The 18,475-nt window shown below is 35.7% G+C and overlaps 1 protein-coding gene across 4 annotated transcripts in view; it reads left to right on the forward strand.

Annotated features, from left to right (window-relative positions):
- Positions 1–15,049, forward strand: part of LOC131434834 (GTP-binding protein Di-Ras1) — an 86,862-nt gene extending 71,813 nt beyond the window's left edge. For all 4 annotated transcript variants that reach the window (XM_058602023.1, XM_058602021.1, XM_058602022.1 and 1 more), the window contains exons 5-7: positions 13,539–13,699; positions 13,765–13,882; positions 14,655–15,049. In XM_058602023.1, the coding sequence (XP_058458006.1) occupies positions 13,539–13,699; positions 13,765–13,882; positions 14,655–14,736 (361 nt within the window). In that variant the 3' untranslated portion in view covers positions 14,737–15,049. The remainder of the gene's footprint in view (positions 1–13,538; positions 13,700–13,764; positions 13,883–14,654) is intronic.
- The last annotated feature ends 3,426 nt before the right edge of the window (positions 15,050–18,475 follow it).

Here is an 18,475-nt window from a genome sequence, read left to right on the forward strand (position 1 = left end):
CTGAATTTTCTGCTTACCCCTCCCGCGTTTTTCACCATCTCGATGTCAACTAATTAGATCTTCGTCGTTCTTAGTCATTTTGTTCCCATATCCCCCTTTTACTCTGTTCTCCGTAATATTTACTTCTCTATATTTTTTTTTTCATTTTCTTCCGTAACATCATCATCATTGCCCACGGACGGCCGCTGTAGTCTATGAAGGGAATACGGGTCGCCCACCTGGTATTCGTGGCCTGGGGTTGTTCCCCGCGAACCCACACGGACAGAAAAAAGCGGCCAACATAGATACTTACCAACGTGTTACATTCAATACGCCGGCCGGTGCCGATCGCCAGCTGAAGGCTGGATCTGCCAAAGTTATTACATTATCTAAAAACAGTATCCTAGTTTTAAGTTATTTGTTAATTAAAATTAGAAAAAGCCCTTGGCATCTTAGAGCTTAAGCAGTGTGCCTTAAAATATTATATAATTGAATAAAAAAAAATCACAATTTGGGTATTTTTTGAACGGGTTTCATGAGTATAGGTGCAAAAACGAAAACGGTATAAGAATCCTTCCAGATCGGGGTTCGAACATACGACAACTGGCTTGTAAGACAAGCGTTCTATGCATTGAACCGCCAACTCGGGCCGCTGAATAGCAGCCATTTAATAATTTAGTTTGCAATGTTCAGTATTAGCTCTGACCAGAATATCACAATGTTGCTAAGAAAAATGCACTAGACATTTTGACATTTTTAGGCTCAAATCTGATAAAAAATCCTTTTGTCTGAGTGCCAATTTCCAAGATACGCCATTTTTTTTCAGTGTATATATTTTTTAGAGTGCCCAATCGATTCCCTACAACTTCTTCCTGAACACCATTTTTGTACAATTAACGGTTTCTGAGTTACAACGATTTCAAAAGGCAATTTTTGAGCAAAAATGCCAAAATACATACGCCCTTTTTAAAAATCAGTCGTGAGTCGGATTGACCTCTCCATCGGTTCAAAACTTATAGTTTGCCATATTGACGCCATGCGCAAAGTTTCATCCAAATCGGAGAAGGTCGAGTCTGATGATCTGCTAAGCATTTCTGGAATTGCTCAGTGAAGTACATCACCTTCATCAGACATGTACTCACCATCTGAAGTTCTTAAGAAACCGACATGAAAATCCTTCGATGTCGAAAGTAACTTATTTAATCTGCTAACCTCGTTGAGACTAGAGGCATTTGTGCAAAGGCTTTTCAAATCACTTCGCTCAGACGATCGAAGAGCATTTTGTAAGCCCTTAGAACCAACACGAATGTCTCTGATCCATCTCTGCGTCAATGATTCCAAGCTCTTCTGCGTGGTTTTCTTAGTCTAGCAAATTTAGCATTCCACCAAAGAGTTCCTCTAGTAGCTCGCACAATCCGAAGTAGACAAGCCTCTTCATATGCTGCATCTACGAGTGAGTTGGGACCCGTAAAATCTAGTCGCCAAGCCCTCTTCGTAGAGCCCTCCAATTTGGAGATTCGGGATTACGATATGTAAAAATATCAACTGTAACGATAAAATGATCAAAAAAATGTACTTATGATCAGATAACGAAGGTTCGAATTGGTCGAAGACGAGTCAATTTACCAACTCATGCGAAATTATATCAGAGCAGAGAGTTACGTCCAAAACCTCCTCTCTTCCAAATCTCGCAAAAGTTGAACGATTTCCTGCATTGACTATGTGCAGGTTTGTATTGTTCACTAATTCCACTAATGCCTCTCGAATTTATATCTGTGCTGCCCCAAATGATAAGGTGAGCATTGATGTCACTGCCGATTATAAGCGGTAAATAACTTTTGCAGCAGTATGATATAACCTTCTTGAAGTCATCGTTCTTGTTGAAGCAACGAAGATTGGGTTTAATAACTTTCCAACGTAGAAGTTTCCCTTTTGGAAAAATGGTTCTTGAACGAATGCTATATAAGCTTTACCTTAATGTAGAAGTCTGGATAGATTCATAGTTGCTGTACGTTTATTTTGGAAATTGATTTGTGCTACTCTAACCATTATCAATTAATGTATCAAACACTCCATCTCCAGCACTTATCGTACAACAACTAGAAGAAACCAAATATATTAGCTTATAATCGCCTATAGCGAACAATGGGAGGATTTTTTTGAAATGTTTTAATCATTTAATTTTCACGAGTTGCGAAGAGTGAAATCGTCAATTGTGTCAGAGCTTCGCTTAACACAGTAAGGGCAAGGCTCATGATATTCCGTTCAAAACTGCATTATTTAAGCTCCTGCAGGCATTTAGTCATTGACACGGGAATACACCTTGACTTGGGAGTTCCTTTTTTGGACCTTTTACGACATGGAACAGGAAACCAGTGGATCAATTCTTGGTTGAAAATAATTCCGTCGGATGCCATACGGCCTACCTGTTTGGTGGATTTTTACCACCGGGACAAATTGACCGTAGCGTTATTCTAAGGCACTTGAGAAACCGCTACCGACACTACACGGCTATCTAGGCTGCTCAGAAAGGGAACTTTACACTGATGGTCAACGAGCAGCCGCGATTCCTGGGACCAGTATAACGAAAGTCGTTTGGTTGGAAGGCAACTATCATAATGCTTTAATCAGAACAGTTTTGAGTACAAGTTAAAAATTAATCAATTTTCTTATGAATCGATTCGATGTTGGTATTACATAGTGAGTTAGTTTATAAAGTCATCTGTACTATTCCACATTACAAGTAGGCTTAAAATTTTCTTTACAATAATTACATAATTGCGGAAATATAATGTCCCAATGGTAATAACCATGTTGTCATGACTTACGCCCGAATTATTTTTGATGAAGGTGTAAAAAATTGCAAAACTTTTTAAATCATTGCAAAGCATTCCGAAAAATTCAAAGTAAGCCTTTTCCTTCAAAGTTAATCACAATCTGATGTAATTACAATTGAAATTTATTGGTGTCAAATGCATATACAGTTCCGATGCATACTGTAGCTCTCATACGATTCATGCATATACACATCGTTGGAAAAGTAGAAGAGGGATGATATTTTTACGGGTGTTTGCACAATTGGTTTTGTAATTGAATAGACATGTACAGGAGTGGTAGCAATGAAGGTCGATATCGTTTGAGTCTTGCAGAAAACAGTTGACGAATGGAAAATTATTTCACATTGTAGAAAAAAGCCTAGTTGGGTGGATTCATAATTAGTTTTGCTAGTGTCGATAGTTGCAGCAATGATCTATAGAATAGAAACCTATCTATCTTATACTGATTTCTCTAGCATAGAGTTTTCAGTTGAAATTCCTCGAGAATAGAATTTTCATTTGAAATTAGGAGAATGGTTTGTAACAGCCAAGTAAATCATCAAAACCATTTTATTTGGACCTGTGGACCTAGGGTCGAGTGTCATATACCATTCGACTCAGTTCATTGAGATCACAAAATGTCTGTGTGTGCATGGATGTGTGTATGTGACAAATAATGCCACTTAACTTTCTTAGAGATGGCTGAACCGATATTCACAAACTTAGATTGAAATGAAAGGTGTTATGATCCCATAGACTGCTAATAAATTTGAACCCGATCCGATGTCTGGTTCTAGAATTACAGGGTTCTTATAGATGGCTGACCCAGTTTTCACAAACTTAGATAAAAGAATGAAGGGTCTTATGGTCCCATACAAAGTTCCTGAATTGCATGTTTTAACCGATTTTCATAAACTAAGAAGCGAATAAAAGTTATTAAAATTCTTTAAAAAGTCCCAGAGTCGATCCGGATCCGATTTCCGGTTCCGCTTTAAAACCGCTATAAGTGAAAAAATAAAAACCCTCTTTCGGATTGCTAGTCCCCGGTTTTTGGTACCGTAAGTACCGATAATAGTGAAGAAATACTATAAAAACGGAGCAAACTCCGATTTCTCAGCAACGGTTAAATTGATTTGCATAAATCTTGATTCAAATTGCTCACAAGTTCCTATCACACGCCTTCCCGACAAAACGGTATCAAATAGGCGCGAATTGGTTTGTATTTTGTTTACAGGTTACAGTTTAGTTCGCCGACGTGTTGCCGAAGTGTATTTTATACCGCTTTAATCTTATTTATTATCTAATCTCTAAAGAATTCAACATTTAAGACAGCACAGAATATTTGCATGAGTAAGACTACTTTTTCAGTTATGAATAATCTTACTATTCATATTATTGTTTCTAAAACTAGGTTGATGGTACTATGAATGATATTCCGATGTGCGATATGTCTTACTATATTTATAGATTATGATTAGCTGCTTTTGTAGACTGAAGGTTAAGATACGATTGTTTGCGCAATCTGTATTATTGATAAGATTTCTGAAATGATTAAATCCATTCGATTCAAACATTGCATTGAGGTGGGGTTGCTCGATGAAATGATAATATCGGAATACGATTTGTTCTCTATAAGAATCGGTACTTCGGTATTCGATTCAACTAATATCTGCTAAAATACTATCCGGAGGTCCATGGGTGATCAAGTGGCAAAAAAATGCACTCATTTCTCTCAGATGTGTCTTAACGAATTTCTATAAATTTAGTTTGAAATGATGCTCACGAACTATTACTATTGAACTTGATCAAGATCTGGCTTTCAATTCCGGAATTACAGTGAATATGTGTGGAAATTTTATTTTAAAGAAAGTGTTTCTGTACTAGACGATGTAACAATGAAAGTAATCTTTCGAATAAAACATATAACTCTTTGTTGTAGCGACGTTGTAAGTTGATACCCAAAACTTTTCTTTCAAGGAATATGAGAAAAGCTTCATTACAGCACTAGCGGGATTAAAATAGGTTTTTTATTGATAGTATACTGTGAAATCAATTTTTATAATTGAGCCATATTTTCTCTGTGAAAACACGTGTTTTTTTATTCTTCAGTGTATCGATTTCTGATTTTTGGTTGACTGTAATTTAAGGCTATGCTATTGGTATTTTTAGAAAGACTTCAGGGTTTCAGAGTCGTTAAATCTGCAGATTCATCCTGTTCAGTTTCATTCAACATTTTAAGCAAAAATTGTGAAACCTGTGGATGACCCACTATCTCCACGAACTCCCGCAACGCCATTGATTGGTGCGCTAGTGTTTATCGTCGACGACAACGTGGGAAGATGGGGTATAAGAGACCCACTAAGGAAAGGTTTACAAACCTTAATTAAAGAAAATAAAACGTGAAAGTTCCATGCATCCTCAGTTACCATCAGAGGCGGCAAGTTCCATGAAATATTGGGGGGGCACAAAAAATTACAGATCATTGAACTTTGCAATATATAAAGCATTTTTACAGAGGAACCGGAGAGGCTAGAGCAAATAAAAAGCAACCAAGTAAAAATCACAAACATTTTCTCTACTACTCCAGTAATGACCAATATTCAAAAGTGGTAAAATATAGCACATTTCACATTGTAGTATGTTAGTTTAAAAATTTTAGTTACATAGTTAATAAATATGAAGGTTTTCCGAGACGAACTACGGAGATAACAGAAAATAGGTTTATATCATAAGATATTTCTAGCTAATTTTGTAATATTTATTCCTGTCACCAAAATATTGGGGGGGGCATGGCCCCTCCAATAAATCTTTTGAGGGGGGCAAAAAGTGCTTTGCCCCCCCCCCCCCCCCCCCCCCATAGTTGCCGCGCCTGGTTACCATCATTTCTCATAATTACGAACAAATACTGGCAGTGTGCATTAAAAAATACATAAAATATCTCGTTTAATAACGCTAAAAAATTGCCCTTTTATAATATGTGTGGGGCAAAACTCCCGATCATGAAAACCATGATAAATATACCTTTTTAATGACTCGAAGTCATAAGTATTTGAACATAGAGGCAGGATGATCTTAAACAACGGTTCAACATTCAACAAAACCATCGGGTAAAACGCACGGTAACAACGAGTTAAATGTACCCTCATAAAGCTTTTCCTTCAAATTAAAAAAAAACAAGTTTTAGAGTAATGACCCCTTTCCACGAGATAACCGATTTTTCGCAAAGTGTTATTGTTTTGTAACATAGTATTACTATTTACAAACATGTTCGTGAAATATTTTGTCAATATTCGAATTTTTTATACTATTTTTAGTTACTTAAATATTTATATACTTGTATCTCTTCCTGGCACACGCCTTGAAATACGAAAACATTCGATTCCGGTTTCCATATCATGCTAAGAACTCTTTCATGTACTTTTGATTTATCAACGAACTTTACAGAAGACTCTACCTGCTGCTCTCAGACCCGTACTGGAACATCACCTCCTTCTCGGTATGCTTGTTCGATCAAGTCGTCCGGTGTCCGAGTAGTTGAAATAGAGAAGTTCACTAATTCCGATGAAACTTCATTGATCGGTGACGTAGCGTTTAAAACACTTACAGCTCTGCTACACACTGTTGCACTTGTCATCGTAGCATTTTCATATACACGTTACTGATAACAACATTGTTCATTATGAATGTAATCGGTTCCGAGCACGGCCAATCATTGCGAGTGTTTGTTAATTGGATATCTTTAGTAACAAATATATGCGAACCAGCCGGTGATTACACTGGAACTCTCTTCGGAATAACGCCGGTCCGGGACTGAGTACCCACGGAAATCTGAAGAGATTCGGTGATGCTACTTAATGTCGGGCTACCATGTTATCAACCCAGTCCTGTGTTCTCTGCTTTCTGACACAAGATGATCGATAAGTTACATCATTGTTTCCGTCTATTTCCTGCACGAGCTGAATATGTAGTAGATCGTACGTTTTGGCAAGATATTCATTTTCCAAGCGCCTTTCCCCCTCAAGGTGCTGAAGATCAAGAGCAACTCGCCGAATTCGAGAGCTAGTCGTAGATAATCTAGAACCTGCAACATTTGGTTCCGATCTAGGACGAAAATTATTTGCACCGGTTTTTATTAATCACACTATCCGAACATAATCTTAGATTGAGGTTAGGATTGATCACACCTAGGCCTGGGCACGTTTTCTGCTGACAAGAGCGAGAATTTTTCTTGGAGTTTGACATGACAAATGGTTTATTTCGAACTTCTTTGTAGCATAAATCGTGTTCGTTTTTCGAGCATGAGTAAGTTTTAAACTGCAAATATAACTGTTCAATATTTTAATAATTCAGTTATTGTCTTATGCTTAACTTACATTTCTAATCCACCTCCAATCGACCCTCTCGGTCCCTGGTGCTGTTTGGTTGTCGTTCGTAACGATCCCTTCCGTGGAATTTGGAATTTCTGTTTCAACAGACTTCGCAGTCAATTCTTAGCCTACAGAATCATTGCATGGCTAGTACTACGATCCTACCTGCACTAAAAATCTTTCCAGTTCGGCACTTGAATATACGACAGCTGGCTTGTAACACCAGCGCCATATATATTAAACCGCCAACTCGGCTTATGGACCTCGTGCTATTACTGAAATGAATAAATTCCCTTGCCTCCACAACCCTTCAAATTATGTTGAAAGAAATCATTTTACTCTTAAAAACAAAACAATATGCATGATATTAAGAATTTCATCATTTTGAGTTAATATCTTATCATTTATTTCAACTTCCAAGTTCAAACCACTACAAATATTATCTTGATCTAATGCTAGTTCACTTCGAACTAATTTTCCAAGTTGAATTTACTATGAAATTGTTTATCAAGAACTTAACAGGAGCGTAAATGTAAAGAAATTGTTAGTCTTATCAAAATATTTATTGAAGCAAACTAACACTGAGAAAAATCAAATAAATTGTTTGGTTGTTTCAAGCTAACAATATTTGCTATATTGAACCAAATTTTCTTTTGGCACTATTTCAAAAAAAATAAATTGTTGCGTGAAACCCAATCTAGATTTACAATATTTGTCTCTGCGTGTAACAAAGGAATAACTTCTTCTGTATGCGCTTTTAAATGATAATGGTTATTTAAAGGTTCGAGACTGAATGTTTCAAGATGGTGGCATTTCGAATAATTTTGAGTGATTAAGGTGAAATGTAATCCCAAAAAATAGGCGCAAAATTTCAACCACTGAAGTTGAACGAATCGTCGCACGAATCAGGCCCTAACCGCCGATGAGATGAAATTAACGTAAAAGTGTTCACTTGGCACGCATGAAAGTGCGCGCTCGTAAATTATTTACCAATAAGTTCGAAACATGAACATACAAATTTCCACAGCTTATGCGAATTAGTTGAAAACGAGAATACAAACCATTTTTTTTAAATATGTTGAACGAAGAGAAAAATAAGAATTCATACTTATAACACATGGGCTGAAAAGTCACGAGTCTAACCAAGAGAAATCGATTCAAAATTAACTTTATTCATCAACGTAATCTCCATCAAGGGTAAGGCAATCATTCCAGTGCTGCTCTAACAATTCAATACCACTTTTGTAGAACGATTTATCTTTTTCGTCAAAATAGGCCTTCAGGTCTGCGGAGAGCCAGTAGTCGCTGAGAGCCAAATCTAGCGAATACGGTGGATGTGGGAGCAATTCGAGGTTCAATTCATATAATATTCACTGTTAATGTTATTTCCTTTCTCACGATAGTCGATAGATATTACACCAAGCACATTCCAAAATACCGAGGCCATAACCTTTCCAGCCGATTGTTGTGCTTTCGGATGCTTTGGACGAGGTTCACCAGTTGCTGTTCGCTCAGATAACGATCGTTTTGATTCCGGAGTGAAGTGATGAATCCATGTTTCATCCATTGTCACATATCGACGCAAAAACTCTGGTTTGTTACGTTTAAACATGGCCCAACACTGCTCACAATCATCAAAACGTGCTCGTTTTTGATCAACAGTGAGCAAACACAGCTGCCAATTTGAACAGAGCTTGCTCATAGTTAAATGCTCATGCAACATAAAGCCAACACGTTCTTTTGATGTCTTTACGATGTCAGCTAACTCACGGAACTTCACTTTTCGATCATTTTTGCAGCGATATATGACAATGGATGAAACATGGATTCATCACTTCATTCTGGAATCAAAACGATCGTCATCTGAGTGGACAGCATTCTCGTCCAAAGCACAACAATCTACTGAAAAGGTTATGGCCTCGGTATTTAAGGATGTGCTTGGTGTAATATTTGTCAACTATATTGAGAAAGGAAATGTCATTAACAGTGAATATTATACAGCATTATTGAAGCGTTTGAAGGCTGAAATTGCAAAGAAACGACTGCATATGGCAAAGAAAAAAAAATTATTTCATCAAGACAACGCACCGTGTCACAAGTCAACTCAACAGAGTTGAAGATTACTAGCTTTATAAACGACAGTTACTTAGAAAATGAACCATTTCTCACAATACCCATTTTATTGTATTCAACTATAAATCCCAATGTATAAATTTGTGTCATTTTTAGATGTAATTTTTGCTCACGATATAACGCCACCGAACCCACTGGGTATTTCTCACACCACCACAATACGAAACAGCAGTGCACAAGCAATACATAAAATGCTGAAAAGTTTATGTAAACTTTTTCAAATTTCGGTTAGTTTGGCAAATGTTTTACAATTTTTAGTTAATTTTTTCAATTTCTTTGTGAAATTTTACAACAAACACTATTTTTCAGTTCTAAAATCAATTTTACAAAAAGTACATATTAAGTTTCGATTTCTTCGCTTAACGCAGTTCAAATTGAACCACCATCTCTGCTGCTTAACAGTTCAATTTAAACCGCTTTAAGCACTGATGAGCCGAAAGCGAACACCTGAACACCCGTATAATAGGTTTTGATACTTCATATTTATGCAGGCTATACACACCACATGAAATAATAAAAGAAAAAAACCCTTCTTAATCCACCTAGTGGTGTGATAATGCCTTTCTTTTCTTTCATAACAGTCTCATGAAAATATGTTGATATATTCACAAAAGCATGCTTTAGTGTTTATGTCACACAGTCAGCATCGTTTTTCCAAACTAGTGCTTGACATTTGCGTTGCCTATTTGTATGAGAACAGTGATGCTAACCTAAAACATTTGCGTTGCCTATTTGTATGAGAACAGTGATGCTAATCTAAAATAAAAAACCCTTCTTAATCCACCTAGTGGTGTGATAATGCCTTTCTCTTCTTTCATAACAGTCTCATGAAAATATGTTTCATACTTTTATTAAATAATTTTGGATACTAATTTTGACACCAATTGATTCAGATTGATTCGAGTAGTTCACAAAAGCATGCTTCAGTGTTTATGTCACACAGTCAGCATCATTTTTCCAAACTAGTGCTTGACATTTGCGTTGCCTATTTGTATGAGAACAGTGATGCTAATCTAAAAAAAAGCCTTCTTAGTCCACTTAGTGAAATTTTCATATATCTTGAAAAATCACCATAGGGGGGAGTACATGAAATTTTCGAAATCGAAAAAAAATTTTTGATGCCAAAAGGCTTAGAATTGCATGAAACGTCGAGATTTAGTGTCATCTCGAAAAAAAATTTTTTTGAAAAAATCGACTTTTTGGGACTTAGAAAAAATATGAAAAATTTTCGAAGTCCCAGAAAGTAGATTTTTTGAAAAAAATTTTTTTTTGAGATGACACTAAATTTCGATGTTTTATGCAGTTTTAAGAGTTTTGGCATCAAAAAAAATTTTCGATTTTGGAAATTTCATGTACTCCCCCCTATGGTGCTTTTTCAAGATCGAAAATTGCCAAACCTTTACCACCGGGCAGCACCCCTTAAGCATGTCCGATTTAGGTCAAATTTTGCATGAAGACTTTTTTCGAGGTGCTTAAACTTTTGAGCACTAGAACTTTACGAAAATAGAGTTGATCCCAAAATTTTGGCACCCTTATATATATATAAGAGCGGTAAAAATCAACGTGTTTTGTCGGTTACGTCACTTATACCATCATATATCTGGAACCAAAAGTCACAACCATTTGATCTTCGAACTTGATCAACAGCCCGACAGTAGCTTTCAAACGAGCCCAAGTTTGTTAAAATCGGTTCAGCCATCTCTGAGAAAATTGAGCGCGTTCAAATACAACGCTTTTTGTCGGTTACGTCACTTATACGATCATATCTCCGGAACCAAAACTCACAACCATTTGATCTTCGAACTTGATCAATAGCCCGATAGTAGCTTTCAAACGAGCCCAAGTTTGTTAAAATCGGTTCAGCCATCTCTGAGAAAATTGAGCGCGTTCAAATAGCACGATTTTTGTCGGTTACGTCACTTATACAATCATATCTCCGGAACCAAAAGTCACAGCCATTTGATCTTCGAACTTGATCAATGGCCCGACAGTAGCTTTCAAACGAGCCGAAGTTTGTTAAAATCGGTTCAGCCATCTCTGAGAAAATTGAGCGCGTTCAAATATCTTCGAAAAGTGCACATACATACACACACACACACATACACACACACACACACAGACATTTTCCGATCTCGACGAACTGAGTCGAATGGTATATAACACTATGGGTCTCCGAGGCTCCGTTCGAAAGTCGGTTTTTCCAGCAATTCTAATACCTTTCTATAGAGAAAGGCAAAAAGCCTTCTTAGTCCACTTAGTGGAATTTTCATATATCTTGAGAAATCACCATAGGGGGGAAATTTTCGAAATCGAAAAAAAAAATTTGATGCCAAAAGGCTTAGAATTGCATGAAACGTCGAGATGCCAAAAGGCTTAGAATTGCATGAATTTCGATGTTTTATGCAGTTTTAAGAGTTTTGGCATCAAAAAAAAATTTCGATTTTGGAAATTTCATGTACTCTCCCCTATGGTGCTTTTTCAAGATCGAAAATTGTCAAACCTTTACCACCGGACAGCACCCCTTACGCATGTCCGATTTAGCTCAAATTTAGCATGAAGGCTTTTTTCGAGGTGTTTAAACTTTTGAGCACTAGAGCTTAACAAAAATAGAGGTAATTCCAAAATTTTGGCACCCTTATATATAAGAGCGGTAAAAATCAACGTGTTTTGTCGGTTACGTCACTTATACCATCATATATCTGGAACCAAAAGTCACAATCATTTGATCTTCAAACTTGATCAATGGCTCGACAGTAGCTTTCAAACGAGCCGAAGTTTGTTAAAATCGGTTCAGCCATCTCTGAGAAAATTGAGCGCGTTCAAATACAACGCTTTTTGTCGGTTACGTCACTTATACCATCATATATCTGGAACCAAAAGTCACAGCCATTTGATCTTCGAACTTGATCAATGGCTCGACAGTAGCTTTTAAACGAGCCCAAGTTTGTTAAAATCGGTTCAGCCATCTCTGAGAAAATTGAGCGCGTTCAAATACAACGCTTTATGTCGGTTACGTCACTTATACAATCATATCTCCGGAACCAAAAGTCACAGCCATTTGATCTTCGAACTTGATCAATGGTCCGACAGTAGCTTTCAAACGAGCTCAAGTTTGTTAAAATCGGTTCAGCCATCTCTGAGAAAATTGAACGCGTTCAAATATCTTCGAAAAGTGAACACACACACATACACACACAGATACATACACACATACACACACACAGACATTTTCCGATCTCGTCGAACTGAGTCGAATGGTATATAACACTATGGGTCTCCGAGGCTCCGTTCGAAAGTCGGTTTTTCCAGCAATTCTAATACCTTTCTATAGAGTTTGCCGCGAAAAATGTTCATATCTTCGGTAATCCGCATTAATTGGAACCACAATCAGCATGAATAACGCATCTGCACAAAAAATCGCATAACTTCGAAAATGTGAATAAATAATTCACCGTATAATTAATAACATCAGTCTATCAGTATATCGTTTCGAATGGTTGAGAATTCAAAAAAAAAATACAGAGCTTTTTAACAAGGCAAGTTTTGTCGAAATTTTGTCCAAATTTAGTTTTGTCGTGCCTTGTTTAACAGGGAATAAAAAAGAGTTTCAAATATGCTCTTTAACGATTTTGAACACATTTTCATGCCATTTAAAATCCTGCACTGATCGAAAACATGCTTGGGGAAGATGTTATGAAACGCATTCCAAGGGCAAAACTCATTTTGAACTTTTCTCAAAAATTTTGTAAAATTATACACAGCATGTTAGTTGCTGACCGACTTCGGGTTTATCTGATTTCTTGAAATTGTGGCCAAAAACTCCACAACAGAATACACTCACACTTTTCTCTGCAGCGGCTCAACCGTTTTTAAAAACCGATGCTGCAACAAACTGGGAAAAATCTTCTAATATTGACACGAACATATTTCGAATTTTAGCTTAACTTCAAATTTAAGGCTTAACTTAACGATATTTCGAATTTTAGGCTTAACAATGAGCAATTTGTTCAAGAACACAACAGTAATATTGCTGAGAATGTAAGTCACATGAGAAAGACATCATCACACCACTAGGTTGATTAAAACAGGTTTTCTGTTATCTAAGATATGAACTTTTTTTGCGATTCGTCCGATATTTAAAATTACATCCCAATACAGACAAGGGAGATAGTTTTTGTATAGTTAATAAACTAATTGTTTTTTCTGATAGCAATTTTTAAAAAAGGATCCTTTATCTTTCTAGAGTGAAAGTTATGGAATGCTCCGCCAAAGATGATGTGAACATTACCGATATATTCAAAACATTTGTCTCACTATCTCGTATAATACCAGCCAACGGAAATAACGACTCATCTTCAGGTCTGAAAAGGAGATCATCTGCTTATGTCAGTGCTAGTAGTAAAGGTACAATCAGTTGTGTAAAATTTCTCGATAAGTTGTTTTGAAACCTAATATATTTAATTTTTCAGCAAAATCTAGAATCGGTAGTCCGTCCATTGGTTGTGAAAAAATGAAGGAAACATCTTATCTAGCCGCTGGTTGTAGCGAAGCTTCAACTAGCGACTCAAAGTCTAAGCCCCGATCCAGGTAATAAAATGCAACTTGCATAAAATATTCTTACAAAATGTAAAGTGTTTAGAATACTTATACAAATGCAAGAATCACTCGTTGTGCTTTGTGAAACCAAGCGTAATTCAACTCATCGCACTTTCAAATTATATCTAAATGTGATCATGTTAGCACATGAAATCTCATAATTTAATTAACAGATTGATAATATTTCTCAATGTTGCAGTCGTAATTAAATTCCTCTAATTTTGGGCTCTAAAATATATATTTGGGTACGATCTTGGCAACATCGTTTTCTTTTCCTTGTAACATATTGGCAACGAAATTTTTTTTTTATTATTTTTCTAAATAATTTGCTGGTTTGCTTCGAATGCTTAGTATTATTTTCCAACGACACTTTGTTCTTCATACAAGTCACCACAAATGAATGCAAAAATAAAAAAAAATAAAATATGACACAATTAGTGAAAAAGGTAAATTTTCACGAATGTATTGTGTGCAATAGAAAAATTCTAACGAAAATGTTTTTGTGCAATGTAATGTTGTCTTTATGTGAGGGGCTTAGAAATCGAACTCAGGCTGCGTGAAAGACAATAGTTTTACCATTAGGTTTTGCACTTTCCTAATCGGCGCGATTTTCACAAAAAATTAGCCTGAATTATTGCTCTATTTCAATTTCTCCTTGCAAAGGTAACATACATGATTAACACTAGGAATGCGGTGTTGAAACTGTAGTGAAGTACAAACCATATTTTATATGCATGTTTGAATTTTCTCTTTTATGTTACAGATCACTAATCCGGAGATCATCTAGAAAAACCAAACAGCAAATTCAAAATGCGTCCGGTGCAGAAGACTGTAACGTACAGTAAACACATTATCTGAGGTCAACGCAATAAACATTAATCCCATTTTCCGTACATGACGAATTACGTAGTTGAATAGTAGCATTAACGTGAGCTGAGTGTCTCATTTATAATAAATTTTGTTTTTTCGACCGAGGGAAGTACTTTACGAAGATTATTGTGAATGATTCAATAATCGGTGTGAAAGAATTGTGATCCATAAAAAATTATATTAATTAGAAGTGAAGTATTAAAAATCCTACGAAGGATTTACCAACCAATTAGCATACGCAACCAAAAAGAGAATAAACAAGCAACATGATGAGTTGTACATACTAAATAGAGCATTTTTGTTGCAAATTGAATCTTATCACATCGGTGATCGTAGCAAATGAATGTAGTGGATAATGACGGGTGACGGAAATCGTTTTGGAACCCAACAAAGATTCTAGGGAATCAATAGCATCCACCAAGTTATTCTGTATACTGAGAATCGGCTGAGAAGTCGGTCGAAACAAAAGGTTAAATTCCAAACCGGAATGTAATACTAATCCATTGCCTTTTGTTGATGCAAAAACGTTATGATCACACCGTAAGAGAATTCACGTGAAAGGAACAATATTCTTAGATAGGAGCTTGTTGTTGAAATTTGAACTTGTTGATTCACAATATAAGTAAATTGTAGATGAGGTGAATGTAGAATTTTGTCGTTGTATATGGTTCTGAATTGTCTTTTGTTCGTTTCGAAATGAAATACATTTAAGTTTTGCGATGACTTGACGCTATATATTTCTGTCATATTTTTTAAAGGAGATCTTAGACTTATTTTATCAAGTAACTATTGTAAACGTCGATGAAACCTTTTAAAAGTGACAGGGATGCCAAACTTAAACATTGCCGATTAAAACAGAGCTTTAACATGTTGAGCGCAGAAAAAGTCAAAATGATATCTATTGATTTTCATTTGTTTGGTAATCGCGTAAAGTATAACTAATCTCCAAAGCTGTTGCAGGAACTTTTCCAGTTAAATCACGGTATAGTTATTTTTTATGTATGTGTTGTGTTGTGTTGGGTGCCGGAGTGAGCATTCGCTTTTTTGGGGCGGAAAATGACCTCACCTAATCGATCTTTCCAGAGATGGAGTTGAGGAAATCAACCATTAGGGCGACAAAAACAACTTTTGCCCAGGGCGCAAATTTTCCTAGGTACGCCACTGTGTTAGAGCTACTTCATGAAGAATTTATAAATATTTTGTTGGACGCAGCAACTTGTTGCTATAAATATCAAAAATAAAGAGATAGAGAGATTCACACACAGTCGATTTTTCATATTGACTAGATATTTCTTGTTTTGAAGCCTTTTGGAGGATTTAACCTAGAGGCCCTTGAACATTCGACCCAGAATAGGTTAATGTACAAATCACAATCTTAGAAAATCAGCCCGTGTCGGAAAATTCCTATTCGCAATAGTCAGCGCTATTGCTAGAAAGCCATTATATTAAATGTAAGGTACTAAGAAGCAAATATTTCTTTTCCTTTTCCTTATATGGGCTGTTTTTTTAAATTATAGATTATCCATTGAACAAACTATTATTTGTAGAGACTACCATATTTTTCAATTACCATTTATTTGCATGTCAACTTTTCCACATAACAGACACTGAACTACTAACCGAACGGAAAGGTGTAATCTATTCTAGAAATAATCTTGTTTTTTTTTTAATATTTTAGTAAAAGTTGTATATTATTAACGTTTTGGTTCTTGATATGAGCTCTATGAATCTGCGATTAGCACAAGAAAAGTGTTTGTTTATAAATGCACGTCTGTTCAACAATGTTATAATCAATTGTATCCCTCCATCAGAGAGATCACTAATCTTATCGAAATAAACAAAGGTGTCGTATTTAATGTAGATCAGCAAGAAGCTAAAAATACAAAAAATTGGAGCAAACCTCAACATTCATTGATTACTCGATTATTATCTACACGAATAAGTCTCATCGCAGTCTCGATAATTCAATCCCTGTATCAGTCACGGCAATATCCTAGACCAATCACATTTTGCCTTCCTTATATCGAAAGAGTATGCTATTACTGCAAAAATTACCAGTGTGTGTATGCATGGATATGTGTATGTGTTAAACAATTCGTCAGAGACGGCTGCACCGTTTCTCATAAGTTTATGACCTTTCATTTATTATTGAATATTGTACGGATATAATTTCCAGTTTTAAAGTGACGGAACTCCATTGTTCCAATTTGCATTCAATCACATCGATAGCTACGAGATAATAGAGACGAATTTGACAAGCTAATGATAAATTACTCCATTTTCTATGTGCACATTTTCTAATATGTGTGTGTGTATGTACGTGCGCGTATGAGTTTATGAATTTTGTAAGCATGAGAGCCTGAAAGTGTCTCTGGTGATTGAACGAGGTGTGTATCCGTTTGAAACATCTTACGCCTTTTCTTGTTATAAATACAACATTACGTATTATTTTTCAAAGTTCCACATTTTTAACTTGATTTGAGACATTTTATATTTTAGTTCTTATTTAGTTCTTATTTATTTCATGATTTACGATTTTAATTCATAATAACTTAATTCTATATCCATGTCCTACTATCAATGTCCATTCGATTTTCAAACATAGAAAAAAGTTCCAGTGACAATTTAGTCAATTTTGATTGAATAGTTCAAATTATTTGTGTAAAAAGGTTCGTAAACTGTGCAATTATTTATTGTGAATTCACATGTTTTTTTTTTAGATTGTAATTTTCAACTCAATATTAATATAAAAACTTAAAATTCTATGGTAAGTTCTGTGGAAATTACAAAAACTATCAAAAAAACGTATCACTTGCTTTGATCTATGCTCTCAGTATATTGACATTCTTCAAGTTTCTCCTTTCGCCATAACCATGTAAGAGCTTATTCAAAATTTGAAATATACTCTCTATTGCAAGATAAAATACAAGCAACACTTTTATCGATAGATTTAAAAAAAATAACTCGTCAACCTAGCCGCATTCGTACTAATAAGCTATTAGGAGAGTTTTAAGCTCCAAGTGAAAATGACGGTAAATATCATTATCTGACCAAATTAAACCCCGATAAAATTGAGAAGACTTTAATACACATGATAACATTATTGCTCCAGGAAAAAGAAATCTGTATGAGAACTCACCCGAAATTCACTTTTGATAGCTCACGGAATCATGTTTCCCGTTCAATGAATGTACAAGTACGAAGTTTGGTGATATTTGAATGTTTATACAATATTACATCAACCTGAGACTTATGATGATCCGTATGATTATGTCGTTATCATCAACAGCTTGCATTATCAATAAAAAATGTTGGTAAAAAATAGATAAATTTTATCATGTTTTGTATAACTGACTTTTCTCCGAAATACCATGGCAAATGCTTAGAAAACTGTGTGATAAACTCAATTATTTTATTCTAAAAACATTCTTGGCCAGAGTGCAATCCTTCACAAAAAGTCATATCCGAATAGAGCTTAATACATATCGCGCTTCTCTTTTATTTTTAAACGGGTACGGTTCGGAAGCGGGTTTAAACAATTACATTTAGAGATGGTCTGGTTTCGGATAACCAAACCCAAAACCCGACCTGAGAACGATTCGGACAGGCTCGGATCAGGTTCGAGACCAGGAAAATAAATTGCCGTGTCTGGTTCGGGTATGGGTAAAATGTTTCAATTTTTGATCCCGAATGGTCGAGCTGGTACCTAAAAAA

The sequence above is a fragment of the Malaya genurostris genome, chromosome 3 (assembly GCF_030247185.1).
Source record: "Malaya genurostris strain Urasoe2022 chromosome 3, Malgen_1.1, whole genome shotgun sequence".
Taxonomy (NCBI): domain Eukaryota; kingdom Metazoa; phylum Arthropoda; class Insecta; order Diptera; family Culicidae; genus Malaya; species Malaya genurostris.